Source organism: Sarcophilus harrisii, chromosome 2 (assembly GCF_902635505.1).
Source record: "Sarcophilus harrisii chromosome 2, mSarHar1.11, whole genome shotgun sequence".
Taxonomy (NCBI): Eukaryota; Metazoa; Chordata; class Mammalia; order Dasyuromorphia; family Dasyuridae; genus Sarcophilus; species Sarcophilus harrisii.
In genome coordinates, this window is record NC_045427.1 from 661051251 (window position 1) to 661069784 (window position 18534).

The 18534-nt window shown below is 44.9% G+C and overlaps 1 protein-coding gene across 1 annotated transcript in view; it reads right to left on the bottom strand.

Moving 5' to 3' along the window:
* The window catches only part of CFAP46 (cilia and flagella associated protein 46), a 123207-nt gene that overhangs the window by 53335 nt on the left and 51338 nt on the right, over nucleotides 1–18534 (bottom strand). Inside the window, exons 26-33 of the mRNA XM_031949402.1 lie at nucleotides 12921–13077; nucleotides 12463–12646; nucleotides 8908–9124; nucleotides 6170–6375; nucleotides 3696–4010; nucleotides 2469–2618; nucleotides 1545–1693; nucleotides 702–800 (exon numbers count right to left, since the gene is read on the bottom strand). Of these exons, the coding sequence (XP_031805262.1) occupies nucleotides 702–800; nucleotides 1545–1693; nucleotides 2469–2618; nucleotides 3696–4010; nucleotides 6170–6375; nucleotides 8908–9124; nucleotides 12463–12646; nucleotides 12921–13077 (1477 nt within the window). The remainder of the gene's footprint in view (nucleotides 1–701; nucleotides 801–1544; nucleotides 1694–2468; nucleotides 2619–3695; nucleotides 4011–6169; nucleotides 6376–8907; nucleotides 9125–12462; nucleotides 12647–12920; nucleotides 13078–18534) is intronic.

Here is an 18534-nt window from a genome sequence, read left to right on the forward strand (position 1 = left end):
GCTTCTGCAAAGTCACTGTCCAGGGTGACTAGCTTCCTGACTTAAGTTCTCCGAAGGGCAAAGCATTCTGGGAGGATGAGGGACCCTTCACTTCCCTAAAGGCAGACCAGGCCGCACCGGGTTCCCCACTTTCCAGAAGAGAAGATTGGGGTGCGCAGGGAATTTGTGGGTGTCAGAACTAGGACTCAAAGCTAGGTTCAGGCCAGTTCATTTTTTCAAAGTAATCGGCAAGATGCTACCTTCTCTTTATCCTTCTTCCCCTCAATTAAGAATGAAAAATAAACAAAACCCCCACTATAAACATGTGTGGTCAAGCAAGAGCCACTCCCACATTGGCTGTTTTCCTGGAAAACTGATTCTCCCTTCTCCCCCATCGGGAGGCGGAACCTTTCACCATCGGCCTCTGGAATTGGGATGGAGAACCGTAGCTCTTAATTCCTCCAGGTTGTCCCCCCCACTCTGCCCTTCTCACTTCCAGGTGTTTTTTCCCAGGAGGGCTCCTGAGCAATGTTATTCTGTCACAGCCCCGCAGCAGAATCTGGTCAGCCATTCCCTAATGGTGGGCGACCCCTCGGGCCCTTTTCTTTGCCACAGCAAAAAGAGCTATTTTAGCATTTCCTGAACTAGGGGGTCTAGGCCAAGCAGCCCCCAGACCGGCCTCCTTCTCTCCCCACCCGGAGCTCCCTGCACACAACACCCACCTGGCCTGCTCCAGCTCGTCGATGTAGACCCCTCCCACAATTCCTTCATGGAAGGCTCCTGCTTCTAGCAGCCGCAACTCAGAGCAGGCCAGAGCCAACCTGCGAACACAAGCACCTCGTGAGCACGGACCAAGGGAAGGCTGAGGGCCTCCCCCAACGAATCTCTGCCCCTACCAGAAGGGGCAAGGACTCCGGGCAGGGCTTTGGCCCAGGCCACAGATGCTTTGTGAAGGCAGGGACCTGGCTAAAGGCGAAGGGCAGAGGGGGTGGGGATCAGGCAGATCCCTCTTCCTTCACGCCAGACCTCAGTCTACTCATCCGTACAAGAGCTTCCCAATTCTAAGTCTGGAAGAAAATCCTGGATACCAGAATGTGCCACTGCTCGGTCTTGGCGGCCTGGGGGGCCCACATCCAGGGGAGGCTTGGGGACACCTGCCAGCCGGGGTGGCCAGGAAGGTCACAGCGTCCGAGACGCTTCCCTGGGAGCACTCCAGGCATTGAGCCCCAGAGCTCCCCTTGCTTCAGTAAGAGACACCTTCATTGGCAACCCCAGCTGACCCAAGAAGCCTCACTGCCCTAAACCATCCTCATTTCCCTGTGGGAAAAGGAGACGGGGGAAATCGGGGCCACCATAGAGTGCTGAGTCAGAAACACTCAAATCTGGACTCAGACACTCACTAACTGTGTGACCCTGGCCAAGTCACGTCACTTGTTTGCCTCAGTTTCCTCATCTGTAAAATGAGGAGAAGGAAATGTCAGATCACTGCAGGATCCTTGCCAAGAGCCCAGGGGGATCACAAAGAGTCACATGGAGCAACAACAACAGGAGACGGTTGTACAGACCTGAGGTGGTAGAGGTCAGAGACGGATTTACTCTCTATAATTAGGTTAGAAATCACCACAGCAAACTGGAGGATGGGAAGTGTGAGGTGGATGAGGTGAAGCGAGTTCATTGTCTTCACCAATAGGTCCAGGTAGTACAGGCTGAAATTCTGGAGGAACACAAAACACAAGGCCAGTGGTTAGAGAAGAGCCAAGAAGGTTTCAGGGGTGGGGGGCAGAGACTGAAAGGCCGCTTCAGAGGGAGGGAGAGAAGGAAAAAAGGAAGAGAGAGAGGGAAGGAGGAAGGAAGGAAGGAAAGTAAAAAGGGAAAAGGAAGGGAGGAGAGAAAGAAAAAGGGCAGAAAAAGCAGGCAGGCAGGCAGGCAGGAAGGAAGGAAGGAAGGAAGGAAGGAAGGAAAGAGAGGGAGCGAGGGACAAAGGGAGGGAGGGAGGAAGGAAGGAAGGGAGGGAGTGAGGGACAGAGGGAGGGAGAGACAGAGGAAAGAAGGAAGGGAAGAAGGAAGGGAGGGAGGGAAGGAGGAGCGAGAGAGGAAGGGGAAAAAAGGCAGGAAGAAAAAAGGCAGGAAGGAAGGCAGGAAGGCAGGAAGGCAGGCAGGCAGGCAGGAAGGAAGGAAGGAAGGAAAGATGGATGGATGGATATGGGTCTTCTCTCTTTATCCAAAAGAACAGCAGCACCAAAACCAGGGCCCAGAAGGAGTCTCCCAGAAAGCCAACATCTCTCTTCCTCCTACCCAAACCATGTGTGCTTGCTCACACAGACAAACAGAAAGATGTCTCCAGAAGCGCTCTCCCCCCTCCGTCCCCTTATGCTGGCACCATATTCATATCTTAAGGAGTGGGGACATCCACGTGATGAAGGGGCTGGTTGGGAGCGGGGCAGAGCCCCCACAAGCAGACAGACAGACTGACACCAAAAGTCACTTACAGGCTTCACGATAGTGTTCTCATTAATGGTGGAATCGCTGGCATCCTGGATAAAGAGGGCAGTGACATCGGGGTGGCAAGTGTAGAAAGCCCACTCCTCCACACTGGCTGGCAAAGCTTCAATTGGCTTGCTGGCCATGAGCAACTGGATCTGCCAAGGATGGAGATCAGCGCTAACTCCATCGTGGACTGATTTCTCAAGGTGCACAGGTTAGGATCCCTTCATTTACTGGGCATCAGTGCCTCTTGAAGTGGGGTAACTTTTTAAAGACCAATTGGGGGTTCCCCACAGTGCACCAGATTTCTTTCCTTTTTCTTTTTTTATTTCTTTTTTTTTATACTAGCTTTTTATTTTCAAAATATATGCAAAGACGGTTTTCAACACTCACCCCTGTAAAACCTTGATTTCTAATTTTTTTCTCCCTTCCCCTAGAGAGCAAATAATCCAATACAGGTTAAACATGAATGCACCGGGTTTCTTAATCAATCCCCAAATGTTCACTCACTTCCTGAAGCAATGCTGTAAACCCCTTAGGGTTTATCAAGAGAACTCTATTACTCGGTCTTCCCCCAAGCATCTGACACTATCCCAGGGTGATGCCATTAGAGGAGAACCCTCCTCTGAAGTAGCAAGATAAGACGAGGAAGACTTGTAATTGGCCCCCGTGACTAGAGTCAGCAGACAGATAGACTAATTTCTCTCTAGACTCAGGGGTGAACTATGAAAAGAGTTCCCCTCTTCCGGAGAGTGTTTGTGCATTTTCTCTCCCTTGGACTTCAAGAACTGGTAAGGAGGGTAGGGAATAATAAGCTTCTCCCCTAACGCCACCAAGCAATGGCTTAGCAGTTGATGAGACTAAGGGAGGGCTGTTCCTGGCTAACTCTGGGGGCGATCCCCAGGAGGACAGCTGGGCAGTAATGTCTTTAATTGCATGGCTCTTGGAAAAGAAGACGCCCCCGGAAGGAGGCTGCAGCTGGAGAACCAGAGCCGGGCCCTACTCCGCCCGTCTTCCAGTTGCCACTTGGGAGTGAATGGGGAGCCTACAGGCAGTAATGGCAAAGGTCAAGGGGATGCTTGGACCCTGGCCCCAAGGAGGTCAGCATCCAAGTGGCTGCCTCTGACTGGACAGGAAGACACTGTGAGAAAACAGCTAGAAGGAATCACGCCTCCCCAACCTGGGTCTGTGCACACCAAAAATGGGCCAGCTCCCGAGAGAAATCATCTCACCCCCGACAGCTCTTTGGTGTCTTTTTTCTCCTTTTGCTTGTCTTTGTCCTTGTCTTTGCCTTTTTTCTTCTTCTTCTCCTTGCCTTTCTCCTTCTTCTCCTCTTTGCCTTTCTCCTTCTTCTCCTCCTTGGCTTTCTCCTTCTTCTCTTCCTTGCCTTTCTCCTTCTCCTCTCTGCCTTTCTCCTTCTTCTTTTTCTGCTTTTCCTCTCCCCCCTTCTTCTCTTTTTCCCTTTTGAGGGATGGGGATAGTACATCTGGTTCCTCTGGATTTAGTTGGAAGTTTACAAGAATATTAGCCACTGTTCCTAAGGAGACCTGGACAAAAGAATGGAAACAGAAAGCCCAACCCATTAGCAATGAAAATCCTTAAGTATTCCCTTACGGGGAATAGTCCTCCCACTCCCCACCAATTCAGAGAAGGCTGAGGTATAGGGGTTCTGAGACTTCCACGGGGATACCTCTTCTTCCAAGACAAAGGGCCTTTTAGGAAATAAGAACAGGAGGGTTTAGTTGGGTTTAGTTTTCCTATTACAGGGACATCATACAGGAAGAAATCTCACCTCTCTTGCTGAGAGGTTTCCCTTTGATCTTCCTTCTTAGCCCACACCTTCCATCTCCCACAAGGCTATGGAGGGGACCTGTATTGTTATGATGCCTCAGACATGGAAATACTTTTTCCCTGGAAGTACTTTTTCCATGGGACCTGCTATACATTACTGAACATGATTGGATCCAGAGTACCATCAATGCCAGTGTATGTGGAACCAGGGGAAGGAAGCAATGTCAGGAACAAATGGGAGATGCCTTTTCAAGAGCTGGGATGGGTACATAGCCAATGCAAGCATCCAGGCTAGGTACTTTTTCTTATCCCCTCCCCATATTCCCTCCAACATTCATCATTTACCTTTTCTTGTCATCTTAAGTCAATCTGAGAAGTGTAATAGTACCTCAGAGTTGTCTTAATTTGCATTTCTGTGATCAATAACGATTTTTAGAGCACGTTTTCATATGACTAGAAATGGCTTCAATTTCTTTATCTGAAAATTGTCTTTTCCTATCCTTTGACCATTTATCAATTGGAGAATGGTTTGAATTCTTGTCAATTTGAGTCTATTCTTCATATATTTTAGAAATGAAGCCTTTGTCAGAATCTTGGATGTATGATTCCCCCCCCCCCCCCCAGTTTGCACAAAACCTTTTTAACTTGATATAATAGAAATTATTTTGTGATCAATCATGAACTCCAGTTCTTCTTTGGAGACAAATTCCTTCCTTCTCCCCAGATCTGAGAAGAAAACTAGCCTATATTCTTCTAATTTGCTTATACTATGGCTCTTTATGTCTGAATCATGAACCCATTTTGACCTTATCTTGGCATACGGTGTTAATTGTGGGTCCGTGCCTACTTTCTACCGTACTAGTTTCCAATTTTCGCAGCAGTTTTTGTCAGATAGTGAGTTCTTGTCCCAGAAGCTGGGCTCTTTGGGTTTGTTAAACACTAGATTATAATATTTTATTGATTTTTAACTTTATGTTAAAGTTGGGTCCCAGTGTGGAGGTGCCATTGTCCCAAGTTTCAGGTTTTTCATGCTTCTAATTTCAAAACTAGCTCTGGGGAATCTATAAGTTTGGGGTTTTTTTCAAGGTGGTATAATTTAATGAGAAGGGTGGTCACTGCTCTCCTGGCCAGCGCTTTGGTCTCTATCCAAGAGGGGATTTTGTTCCCCTGTAACTTGCATGTAGAGCTAGTGCTCCTCCTGGCCCTGGAACTGTGACTAGTCCCCCTACTTTCCTGCTATTGTTCCCTTCTGTCTTCAAATACAGAGCAGGGTCCCTACTCCCTTGCATGTGACCACAAGCATGGCTTTCTGCCCCGCAACCATGGGCAGGACCCCTGTTCCCTTTTGGCCCTGAGATTGCAATCCGAAACTGCAAATGGGTGATAGAACAGGATCCTGAACGAACTCCAGCTCAGGGTCCTCTCTAATTTCCTGCTGACCAGCTGTCAATCCTTCCCCACCTCTACCGCCCCTGGACCGAGAGTTCCCCTTACTGCTGCTGCAGCTAATGCAGCCAATCCCAAGCCTGCAGTCCTGGGGCTCCAGTACCCTCGTGATGCTGGCCTTTCCTCCTGACCTCATAAATGGTCTGTGGTGAGAACACTGTTTCCCCCGCCCCTTGTGTTGGTTCTGCCCAACACAAGTTTTTGAAAAGCAGTCATTCATCAATGAGCTAATGAGTATTTTTTTAAATTAAAAGTGTCACAGGACACTGCTGTGCTGACCCAGATGAGTGACCTAGGGGGAGGGAAGGGGTCAATAACGTGTGACTGGGTTTGAAGCCCATCTCGCAGGGCACTGACGGGGAATTCTTGGAGAGAAGGCAGGAGCCCTGGCATCTCTAGGGCCTGGAGGATGGCTCTGGTTTCCTTGCAGTTCAGACTTTTGTGTACTTTTGTGTGTTCGGGTTCTCACCTCCCAAATGCGCATGATGTACCTGTAGGCCATCAGACAATTCTCCTCACACAGGGGAGACCGGGGCCCTGACATTACCGCCTGGAGCGTGTGGACATAAGCCAGCGTCTCCAGCTGCCTCACATTGGTTAAGGTCTCGAAGGTCACCTTTTGAGCTACCTCAGGAGACTCTTCCACTTTCCCCTCTTGTTTTAAGGAGTTTTTTTCTGCAAAATAAAAGAAAACTCCAGCTTAACAAATAACATTTCACAGAACTCTGCTAAAGTGAGACATACAGGAGGACCCGAGTTCAAATCTGGCCTCAGACATTTAACACTTACTAGCTATGTCACTCTGGGACTCTGATTGCCTTGCCCAAAAATAACTAATAGAGTGAGAAATGCTGAATCTGAGAGAGGACAGTGCTCAGCCTCAATCAAGAGAGGTAGAAGGAGAGGGAATGAAGCCCTCATTTAATCCTATGTCCTATTCTTTCCCTCCTACTTGTCCTCTGTTGGTCTTCGATCATATGTTCAGAGCTTGTGGGCAGTGAGCTTATCATCACTCAGGCACCAGGGCTTCAATGCCAGGGTCAATACTGGCATGATATTTGGGGCTGCAGCAGGTGCCCAGGTCTGGGGGGTCCATTTTATGGCCTCAGATGCCTCTTCCCAAACAAAGTATTCATGCCCTAAGTAAAATAACCTCGCAATGAGGCTGCAAGAAGTCAGACCAGCCCTCCCGAGCGTCTCTGGGACTCAGCTGGATGAGACCAAGAACTAGACTACAGCTCTTGAAGAGAGAACCGCCAGCCTGCAAATGGACGAGAGAGAGAAAATGGGCTGGGGAAAACCAAGTAGCATTACATGCATGTGGAAAGAAATCCAGCAGGCACAGGGGACTAACATGATGGTGAAGATGCGGGTGAGGATCCTCAGAGACACAGACAGATAAAATTCTCACCAAAATAAGTCACAGACCAATTGCTCAGAAAGGAGAAGGAAGCCAGGAGTAGTTCAAGAAAGGGACTCCAATCTGGCATGGTACAATAGAGGGACAGGCCTTCAGCTAGCCAGAAATTGGCAGGCACTCTCTCCCTGATAGAAAATTTCTTCCTTCAAAAAGTGGAGTCACAAGTCACAGTTGCATTCTGGATCTTGCACGTGCTAACAAGCAGCAGCTCGTTGCAAGGGTGTAAGTGATGGGACCTTGGGGGGAAAGTGATTCTTTCTTCTAGCGTTTTGTCAGGGAAGAAATCCAGTCATGGCCTGACGCGTACTCTCAGTTTTTAGAAAGTAGAATCACAGAACCGTCGTTCTCAGAGTTAAAAGAGAGATCTGTCTTGTTACCTGCCCCAGGCAAGAACAAATCCCTCCACACCGTGCCTAGCCTAAGGACAAAGAAGGGGGCTCCGGAGAGGGCCAGACTGCCGCTCCCCGGTGACAAAGGCCACAGTCATGGGCTCTCCAGGGAGATATGGAGCAGCCTCCCTGATGCTCCTGTTCTCTTCGCCAAGAAGGATCTTCACTGGAACGGAAAGAAGGGAAGAGAACCTGCCAGCAGCAAGTGGGGAGCAGAGGGCACGAGCTGGTGAAGCTCAGGATCAGAAGGAGCTAACAAGACAGTTACCCTCCATGAGCAGAGCTGCAAGTTCAGGACAAAGAGAACTGGCCAGGGGGCTGAAGGACAAGCCGCCACCCAAACAGTTGGAAAAGGGAACATGTGGACAAGTCAGTCTTCTGTTCTCCTCAGTACCTCTTCCTCAAGCTGGAGGACTTCTCCTTCCTAATGTTCAGCTCAGATCATGTCACCCCCTACTCAGTAAACCTTAGTGGCTCCCTATCGCCTCTGGGATCAAATAAACTCTTCTGCTTGCATCTCTTTCTCCCTCCCTGTCTGTCTGTCCCCTTTCCCTTCTCCCTCTCTCCCTTTCTCTCCCTCCCTCTCTTTTTGTTCCACTCTCTGTCTCTGGCTGGCTGGCTGCCTCCTTCCCTTCCCTGCCTCTCTCATCCCCGTGCTTTTCACTCTGACATTTCCTTCAGTGTTAAGCTTAAACATTTCATTCTCTGGGAAGCCTTCCAAGATCCAACTCCAAAGTCCCTGGAATTGCTGTTATGATCTTACACACAGTTATTCTTTATCACCTTGCTGTGTTTCCTGACAGATAGAATGGAAGATCTTAGAGGTCAGGGATTGTTTCCATCGTTGATTCCTGAATTCAAATCCCTCCTCGGGGGCAGCTGGGTGGCGCAGTAAATTGATTACCAGCCCTGAAGCCAGGAGGACCTGAGTTCAAATCTGGTTTCAGACACTGAACATTTCCTAGCTGTGCAATCCTGGGCAAGTCACTTAACCCCAATTGCCTCAGTATAAAAAATAGAAATGCAAATCCCTCCTCAGAAACTTACTAGCTGTGTGACCCTAAGGAGGCCATCCCACCCTTTTGCCTCAGTTCCTTCATCTGTAAAATGAGCCTAAGAAGGAAATGGTAAATTCCTCCAAGATTTTTGTCAAGAAAACTCCTCATGTAATCCCAGCTCCCTCAGGAGACATACTCCTTGAGAGCAGGGCATCTTTTTTCTGATCCTTGGTATAGCTGGTGCTACCTGGCAAATTGGAAGTGCTTAATGTTGTCTCCAGCTCAGGCTCTCAGATCAGCCATTGTGGGGGAGGGGATGTTGCCTGGGGGAGTTTCGAGCTGGATTTCAATCAGCAGAAATGAGAACCAGAGGAGGGTGGAGCCCCCAAAGAACACTTACCACGAGTATCACCAATCTCCTCCTCACCAGCATCCTCCATTAGGGTAGGCGAAGTGGCCATCTCCTCAGGAGAATTGCTCTGTGTCTTCATGTTGAGTAAGAGGCTGATGGTCCAGTCCAGGTGGGACAAGACATTTTCGATGGGAAACTGATTGTGATACAGCCACTCAGAGAATTCTATCAGGTAATCAATCTTCGTCCAAGTGTTCTCAGGTTTCTAGGGGCAAAGAAAAAGGAATCTAACGGGGCAGACTGGCCCAGGGAAGCAGTCTCCACAGCAGTCTTTGCTAGGATGGGAATAGGCTCAAAGTTCCTGAGCCTCTCACCCTGGACACAGAACACAATGTCTCCATCTCTGGGGCCATATTCTTCTTTTTTAGAAAAAAAATTTATTATAACTTTATTTATACATTACATGCATGGGTAATTTTTCAGCATTGACAATTGCAAATCTTTTGTTCCAATTTTTCCCTTCCTTCTCCCCACCCCCTCCCCCATATGGCAGGTTGACCACTACATGTTAAATATGTTAAAGTATAAGTTAAATACAATATATGTATACATGTCCATATAGTTATTTTGCTGAAAAAAAAGAATCAGACTTTGAAATAGTGTACAATTAACCTGTGAAGGAAATAAATCGCTGCTTTATAATATAATTTTAGATCTGGTACAGCTAGGCCACCTTCATTTGATTTTTTTTCATTAGTTCCCTTGAAATTCTTGACCTTTTGTTTTTCCATATGAACTTGTTATTTTTTCTAGGTCATTAAAATAGTTTTTTGGGAGTCTGATTGGTATAGCACTAAATAAATAGATTAGTTTAGGTAATATTGTCATCTTTATTATATTTGCTCGCCCTATCCAAGAGAATTTAATATTTTTCCAATTGGTTAGATCTGACTTTATTTGTATGGAACGTGTTCTGTAGTTTTGCTCCTATACTTTCTGATTTTTCCTTGGCAGATAGATTCCTAAATATTTTTACACTATCAGTAGTTACTTTAAATGGAATTTCTCTTTGTAACTCTAATAGTTGGATTTTATTAGTGATATATAAGAATGCTGATGACTTATGTGGGTTTATTTTGTATCCTGCAGCTTTACTAAAGGTGTGGATTATTTTTAATAGCTTTTTAGTAGAATCTCTGGGGTTCTCTAAGTATACCATCATATCATCAGCAAAGAGTGATAATTTGGTTTCCTCATTAACTACTCTAATTCCTTTAATCTTTTTCTCAACTCTTATTGCCAAAGCTAGCATTTCTAATACAATATTGAATAGTAATGGTGATAGTGGGCAACCTTGTTTCATTCCTGATCTTATTGGGAATGGTTCCAGTTTATCCCCATTGCATTTGATGCTTACTGATGGTTTTTAATAGATGCTACTGACCATTTTAAGGAAAAGTCCATTGATTCCTATACTCTCAAGTGTTTTAAAAGGAATGGATGTTGAATTTTATCAAATGCTTTTTCTGCATCTATTAAGATGATCATATGGTTTTTATTAATTTGGTTATTGATATGATCAATTATACTAATAGTTTCCCTAATATTGAACCAGCCCTGCATTCTGGTATAAATCCTACTTGGTCATGGTGTACTATCCTGGGGATGCTAATATCTTTTTTTAAGATTTTAGCATCAATATTCATTAGGGAGATTGGTCTATAAACCATTTTCTTTCTCTGTTTTCAACCTACCTGGTTTAGATATTAGTACCATGCCTGTGTCATAAAAGGAATTTGGTAGAACTCCTTCATTCCCTATTTTTCAAATAGTTTATATAGCATTGGGGCTAATTGTTCTTTAAATGTTTGGTAGAATTCACATGTAAATCCATCTGGTCCTGGGGATATTTTTTAGGGAGTTGATTAATAGCTTGTTTTATTTCTTTTTTTGAAATGGGACTATTTAAGCAATTTACTTCCTCCTCTGTTAATCTGGGAAGCCTATATTTTTGGAGGTAGTCATCCATTTCACTTAGGTTATCAAATTTATTGGCATAAAATTGGGCAAAGTAACTCCTTGTTATTGCTCAAATTTCCTCTTCATTGGTGGAAAATTCTCCCTTTGCATTTTTAAGACTAACCATTTGATTCTCCTCTTTCCTTTTTCTAATCAGATTTACCAAAGGTTTATCTATTTTATTGGTTTTTTCATAAAACCAATTCTTAGTTTTATTTATTAATTCAATAGTTTTTTTTTACTTTCAATATTATTAATTTCTCCTTTTAGTTTTAGAATTTCAAGTTTAGTATTTGATTTGGGGGTTTTAATTTGATCTTTTTCTAGCTTTTTAAGTTGCAAGACCAATTCTCTTTCTCTATTTTATTCAAGTAAGCCTCTAAAGATATAAAATTTCCCCTTATTACCATTTTGGCTGCATCCCACAAATTTTGTTAGGTTGTCTCATCATTGTCATTATCTTGGGTGAAATTATTGTGTCTATAATTTGCTGTTTCACCCAATCATTCTTTAAGATGAGATTATTTAGTTTCCAATTACTTTTTGGTCTATTTACCCCTAACTTTTGGTTGAATGTAGTTTTAATTGCATCGTGATCTGAAAAGAAAGCATTTACAATTTCTGCTTTCTTGCATTTTTGAGGTCTTTATGTCCTAATATATAGTCAATTTTTGTATAGGTTCCATAAACTGCTGAGAAGAAAGTATACCTCTTTCTGTCACCGTTCAGTTTTCTCTAAAGATCTGTCATACCTAATTTTTCTAATATTCTATTTACCTCTTTAATTTCTTTCTTACTTGTTTTGTGGTTTGATTTATCTAATTCTGAGAGTACAAGATTGAGATCTCCCACTATTATAGTTTTGCTGTCTATTTCTTCTTGCAACTCTCTTAACTTCTCCTTTAGGAAGTTAGATGCTACAGCACTTGGTGCATATATGTTTAGTATTGATATTGCTTCACTGTCTATGCTACCCTTTAGTAAGATATAGTTTCCTTTCTTATCTCTTTTAATTAGATCAATTTTTGCTTTTGCTTGATGTGAGATCAGGATGGCTACCCCTGCTTTTCTGACTTCACCTGAAGCATAATAGATTTTGCTCCAGCCTTTTACCTTTACCCTGTATATATATCTCCCTGCTTTAAATGTGTTTCCTGTAAACAACATATTGTATGGTTCTGGCTTTTGATCCAGTCTGCTATCCGCCTCTGCTTTATGGGAGAGTTCATCCCACTCACATTTATGGTTAAAATTACTAATTCTATATTTCCTGCCATCTTATTATCCCCAATTATGCTTTTCTTTTTCTTACCCCCCCTTACCTCCTTTCCTAGTATTAAACTTATGGGCACTACTTGCCTCATGCAGCTCTCCCTCTTTAGAATCCCTCCCACCCCATTTGAATTGGGGCCATATTCTTCTGGCTTTACAGATGAGCAAGCAGATTGAAAGAGCAATGCGTTTCCCTGAGGAGGAATCCCCAAGTCCCTAGTTTGGTGCTTCCATGCTCCCTAACAGAAATCTGAGTAGAAAACAGTTGGGGACCACTGCTCCATCCTCCCCCGTGAGAGACCCAGGGCCTACCTGCAGCGCATGGATGGCATTGTAGTAGCAGTGGAGACTCCCCAGGAGGTCCTTGGAGCTGAAGGCCAGGAGGCGCCACATGTGCGACAAGTAGTCCTCGCTGGCATCCTTGAACTTCTGGATCTCCATCGAGAAGTTCTGGCCCAGTTTGGCCTTCACCATCACCATGTGTTTGAAAATCACACTGTAAGAGAGATCAAGGCTGGGGGCCAGGGGAAACTGGAGGTGCTTCCCACCTGAAGCCTGGTGCTGGGAGGAAAAGGCCATAGGCAGAGAGGAACCTGAGGCTGAAAAGGGGCAGGTCTCCTGCCTGGGAACCAGCTGGCACGGAGGGGCTGTGAGTGCTCCAGGAGGGATGTCATCGGTGGGAAGTGGCTGGGCTATCTCAGCCCGGTGTCCTCCCTCGACCTCCCCCTCCTCCCACTCAGGACCTTGGGCCTGCCTAAGCATGTACTTACAGCCGGTGGCCAGTGCGAGGTAGCACCTTGATGGCTTCCTCCAGGGTCCGAAGGCCCCCCTGCAGGTCATTCTTGTCAGCGTGCATGTGGAACAGAAGTCCGTACAGGCCTGTTTTCAGGGTGATGTCATCCTCAGCTCCTTTGGGGTGGAGCCAATGTCAGTGTTACATGTGGGCCTCTCTTTCTATTGGCCACACATTTGAGCGTTTAAAAAAAAGACATTTCCCAGTTCCAGGGAAAAGACAACCTCAAATTTTATCTAGAAATCCTTACAGTTCTTGGGGAGAGAGTCTTGTTGACTCTGAGAGATGGCCCAAGGCCGGACCTCGGACCACTGGTGGTGAAGGCCGCTTTCTCAGACCGTCACCACTGTCTCAAACGGGAAACCCTGACTGTCCCTCTGTGATATGGGATTTGTGCAGTTCTCTTGGGAATTGTGACTGCACGGAACTCAGTTTCCTACAGCTAATAGGAATCTTGGAGCTGATAGCAAGTTTTCCTAATAAGAAAATTCTGATTCCTCCAGCTCATCCAATCATGGAGAAAATACAAGATGATAGGTTGGTTTTGAGGGGGGGGGGGTGTGGCTTTTAAATTAAGATTTTTTTCCCACCTAGGTATAGTGAATTGGCATTTCCTCTGCCCATTTTTCTTTTGAGGAATGTTCTGATCCACAACAATTTCTGTCCCTCCTCTGTGATTCTGGCTGCTAGGATTGGGCCCTGGTTTCTTTAGTCCTTTCTTCTGGATACAGACTTTTGAATTTTGGAATTCCTTTCCTTACAAGCTATTCCCCAACTGATAAATGATTAAAGGATGTGAACAGGCATTTTTCAGATGAAGAAATTCAAGCCATTGATATATATATATATATAGTTATATGAAAAAATGCTCTAAATCACTATTGATCAGAGAAATGCAAATGCCACCTCACTCCTCTCAGATTGGCTGAGATGACAGGAAAACATAATGACAAATGTTGGAGGGGATGTGGTAAAAACTGAGACACTGATACATTGTTGGCGGAGTTGTGACCTGATTCAACCATTCTGGGGAGCAATTTGGAACTATGTCCAAAGGATTATCGAACTGTGCATACCCTTTGATCCAGCAGTGGATCTGTATCCTAAAGAGATCATAAAAAGGGAAAAGGACCCACATATGCCAAAAATGTTTGTAGTGGCAAGGAACTGGAAACTGAATGGATGCCTATCAGTTGGAGAATGGCTGAATAAATTATGGTATATGAATATGGTACATGAAATTATGGTATATGAAAAATGATATATGGTATATGAATGGATGTTCTATAAGAAATTATGAGCAGAATGATTTCAGAGAGGCCTGAGGAGACTTACAGGAACTGATGCTCAGTGAAATGAGCAGAACCAAGAGAACACTGTATACAGCAACAAGAAGATTACGTGATAATCAACTGTGATGGATGTGGATCTTTTCAATTATGAAATAATTCCAAAATTCTTGGATGGAGAGAGCCAGCTGCACCCAGAGAGAGGAGTGTGCAGACTGAATGGGGATCACAATATAGTATTTTCACCTTTTTGGTTGTTGTTTTTTCTTTCCCGTGTTTTTCCCCCCTTTGATCTGACTTTTCTTATGCAGTATGACAAATATGGAAATATGTTTAGAAGAAGTGCACATTTAACCTAGATTGGGTTACCTGCTATCTTGGAAAGGGGGGAGGAGAAAGAGAAAAACTGAGGAACACTGAGCTTTGCAAAGGTGCATGTTGAAAATTATCTTTGCATGTATTTGGGGAAAAAATTAATTATTATTTTTAAAAGTTCAAAGAATTTTTTAAAAGAAATTCTTTTCTTTTTGCTCTTATCCCTTCCTTCGAGTCAAGGCTTGGTTTGGACTCAGCCTCTTCAAGTGGTTAAGGAAAATGCAGTACTTCCTTGCCCACCAGCGTGTCTGTGTGGGTTTTAGTAGTTGCATATATGTGCGTTTTTCTAGCTCTTAGATCCAGTTGGGATTTCTAATCACATATGGAGGGAGAGATGCCGCCTACTTCCATTTTTTTTTAACCAAACTAATATCCAAGTAATTTATTCTATTAGGCAAGATCTTCTAGGGCGAGGGGAAAGACTTCCTTTGGTACCCTTCCCACAAGTTGATACTAGCTCCTTTCAATTCCTTGACCTTTGTTGAAGCCCAGGATTTCTGCTTCTGGGACACAGAAGGCAGAGGGCAGCATGAACCCCGCAGGACTACAGGAGACACTATCACACAATCCCCATTTGCAACCCACTTCCACCAAAATCTTCACAAAGGGGGCCAGTATTACCTGCTGCAAGTCTCTTGTGGCAGTCGTGGGAATCAGCTCCACGTGCCCACCATATTGAGTCAGAGAGGACAAGGAGCCAGTCTGTTATTCATTCTGGGTGGCCGGGGGGGACACAGGCTGTGAAGCCATAAATCTAACAACTACACACAAGTATCAATACCTGGAGAACAGGATGTAAGTGCCGTGACCTGGGCCCAGCGGGCTGCAGACAGAGAGGATGCTGAAACACATGTGCCCTCCCTTGTCGCCAACAAAGTGTCACTGATCACTTGGCGGTCAGGCACAGAGTCCTAGTAATATGGTACTGGCCTAAGGGTGGGACTTGGCTCTCCTAAGACAGTCATGGAGCTATTGGTCATGGGGTATAGATGACACTTCAGTTTCTCTATTATGTTTGTCCACTTTCAGTCACTAACAGGGGTGAAGGAATAAACACTTATTAAGCACCTACTGTGTGCCAGGCACTATGCTAAGCTCTATAAACTATTCTGTATGATCCAAATATTCCCTAAATGAGGTTCTTGAGGATAGCAGCTACTTTAGTTTTGACTCTGTGTCCCCAGGGCCCAGCACAAAATGAGTGCTTGAAAAACGTTTGTTAAGTGGTATAGGGAAGGGGGTCTTTTCTAGTTCTGTGACCCTGTTTCTTGAACTCAAAGCTTCTGTTTGTATATGATCATCCTCACCTGGTCTGTTCTACAGAGCTTTTTCTCTGCTTTTAAACCAGTCCTGAAATGTTTCCCCATTCCTGGAGGCATTTCCTGTTCCTCAGCCATAGCAGTCTGTCCTTCATGGCTAGTATATGTCTACCTTACTTCTCATCCCACCCCTATCTCTTTCAAAGGTCAGCTCCAGGGCCATGGTCACATCCAGTGACCCCAGTTGAGCCCATCTCCAGGGCCTTGGTCCCCTTCTGAAATGATGTGATTGTGGGATGGCCTACATTTGCTCATTATTAATGTGTTTGTATATGTGTATGTTTGAAGGGAAGATTGTTCCCAACAGATGGCAGGGCTGATTCAGGCCCCACAGACCCCCCTGATTTCAGGGGTACAATTTTCCCTAATCCCTTTTGTTTCCATGACTTTCCTCAATTTTTCTGACCTTTTGATATCTCCCGTGCATGTTCTTTTGTCTCATCCTAAGAAGTGTGCCTCAATTTCTAGAGCAATTTGGAAAATTGCCTTCATCTAAAATAGCATAAATCCTCCTGGGCTCAGCCCTGAGATAAGGGTGACACGGCACACAGCCTGGGAAAAGGTGTGGAGGCAACAATGAGACGGCCAGTTTGGTGAGAATACAGTGTGTGTGAAGGGAAACTGGATGTGGTAAGACGGGAAAGGAAGACTGGAGCTTGCCCTGAGCAAAGAGATTGGATTTTAACTTAAGAGATGATCGGGAGCCACTGAAGTTTCTTGAGCAGGACAGTTACATAGTCAGACTTGCTTTAGGAAGAGTATCTTGACAACTGTACAGAAAATGGATCAGAGAAAGGGGAAGTCTGGCAGCTGAGAGGAGTCCAAATAAGAAATCGTGCAAGTCGAAACGGGGGGTGGGTTGGGTAGCAAAAAAGGTTAAAAGGGGTTTTGGAAAGGGAGGTTTTTTAGGGCCCGCATAATTCTTTTGGAAAGGATTACAATAAATGGGAAAAAGGCCCTTCAAACCAAAAGGGAAATTCCCTTTTGGGGGAAAATGCCCTAACAGGGGTTTTAGGTTTTGGGGATTTAAACCCCAAAATTCTTTTCGGGGAAACCATCACTTTAAAGGACCATTTCCTCTCCCCCCCCACAAAACCCCGGGGCCCCTCCCCGGGCCCCAAAAACCCGCCCCGGGAAGAGTTTCCTGCGGTGATTTTCCCCGGGCCCGGTCCGGGTTTCCCCTTCCCAAAAAGTTCCCCCCCCCTTGCCGGGGAAACCGGGAGGGCTTTGGGCCCCTCCTTTTAAAACCCCAAAAAAACCGGGGCCCCCTAAACTTTCCCCTGGGAAGCCCCCAAAGGGGTAACCCCGGGGGGTTTGGGGGCCTTTTAGCCCCCTCCAAAATTTTTGAAAAAGGGTGGGCCCCCCCAAAAACCCTTTCCCTCAAAAATCCCTTTCCCCTTTTTCCCCCCCCGGGGGGGCCCTTCTTCCTTTCAGGAAAACCCTTTTGGCCCTTCCCCCGTTCCGCCTGGGGTTTAAATTTTTTGGGCCCTTTCCTTTTTCCCCCCGGGGTTGGCCCCCTTTTTCACTCCTCCCCTTCTAGCTCCACACCCTGGCCCCCGGTTTGCGTGGGGGGGTCCCGGGTCCGGCCTCCTTTGGCCCAAGCAACCCTCTTTATTTCTCCCCTTTTTTTCGGTTCCTGGGAAACCGGGGGAATGGGGGGAGAGGTGCCTGGCCAACTTGGTCTTGGTTTTGTGTAGTTTGTGTTTATTTTTTTAATGTTTGGGGTGTTTTGGAGAAGGTGGTTGATTTTAATGGTTTTTAAATAGTTTTGAGGGGTTTTAAGGATATTTTGTTATGTGTGTTTAAAGTGGATTATAAAGTTTAAATTAATTTGGGGTTTAAAAAATTAAAAAGTTAAATTTAATTTAAATGATTAAAATTAATAAAATTTAATTTATTTGTTAATTTAGTTTAGTTTGGGGATTTAAAATTTCATAATTAAGTTTTTGGTGAAAGTGTGGGGTGCACTGAATTAAATTGGAAATAATAAATTTTGTATAGTGAAGAAAGTTTTGGTGATTGGGAAGGTGATAAAGGTGGGTGTGTGAGGGGGTTAATTAAATGTTGGGTAATTGGTGGATATGTTAAGGGTTGTTTAGAGTTTAAAGGGTATGTGATTATAATCTTGAATATTTAAATTAAATATGAAATGGGAGTTAATAAGAGGAAGGTTAATTATAAGAAATTTAAAGTACCTGGTGAATTAATGTTTGTGGTGTGGTGTTAGGATTAGGTGTTATGGTGATGGTGTGGGGGTGAGAAGGTTGTAAAAGAGTGGAGGTGGTTTGTGTGGAAAATTTGAAGATGGTGTGGTGGAAGGCTTTAAAGTTGGTGTGGTGGGTTAATGGAAATGTAATGGGGTGTGGGGAGTTTGTTGTAAAGGATTTGGGTTAAAGTAGTATTGTATGGAAGGGGTATGGAAAAGATTTGTGTGGAGTTTGGTATGTGTGATGGATTTGTGGGGGGTTGTAGTATTGGTGTGGTTTTTAAAGGGAAAGGAGTTAAAATGTAAGGATAAATATTTTTGGGTTGTAAAATTTTAAATTGGTTAAAATGTATGATTTTAGTGGTTAGTTAGGTGTTAAAAAGTTGGGTTGGTGGGAAGGAT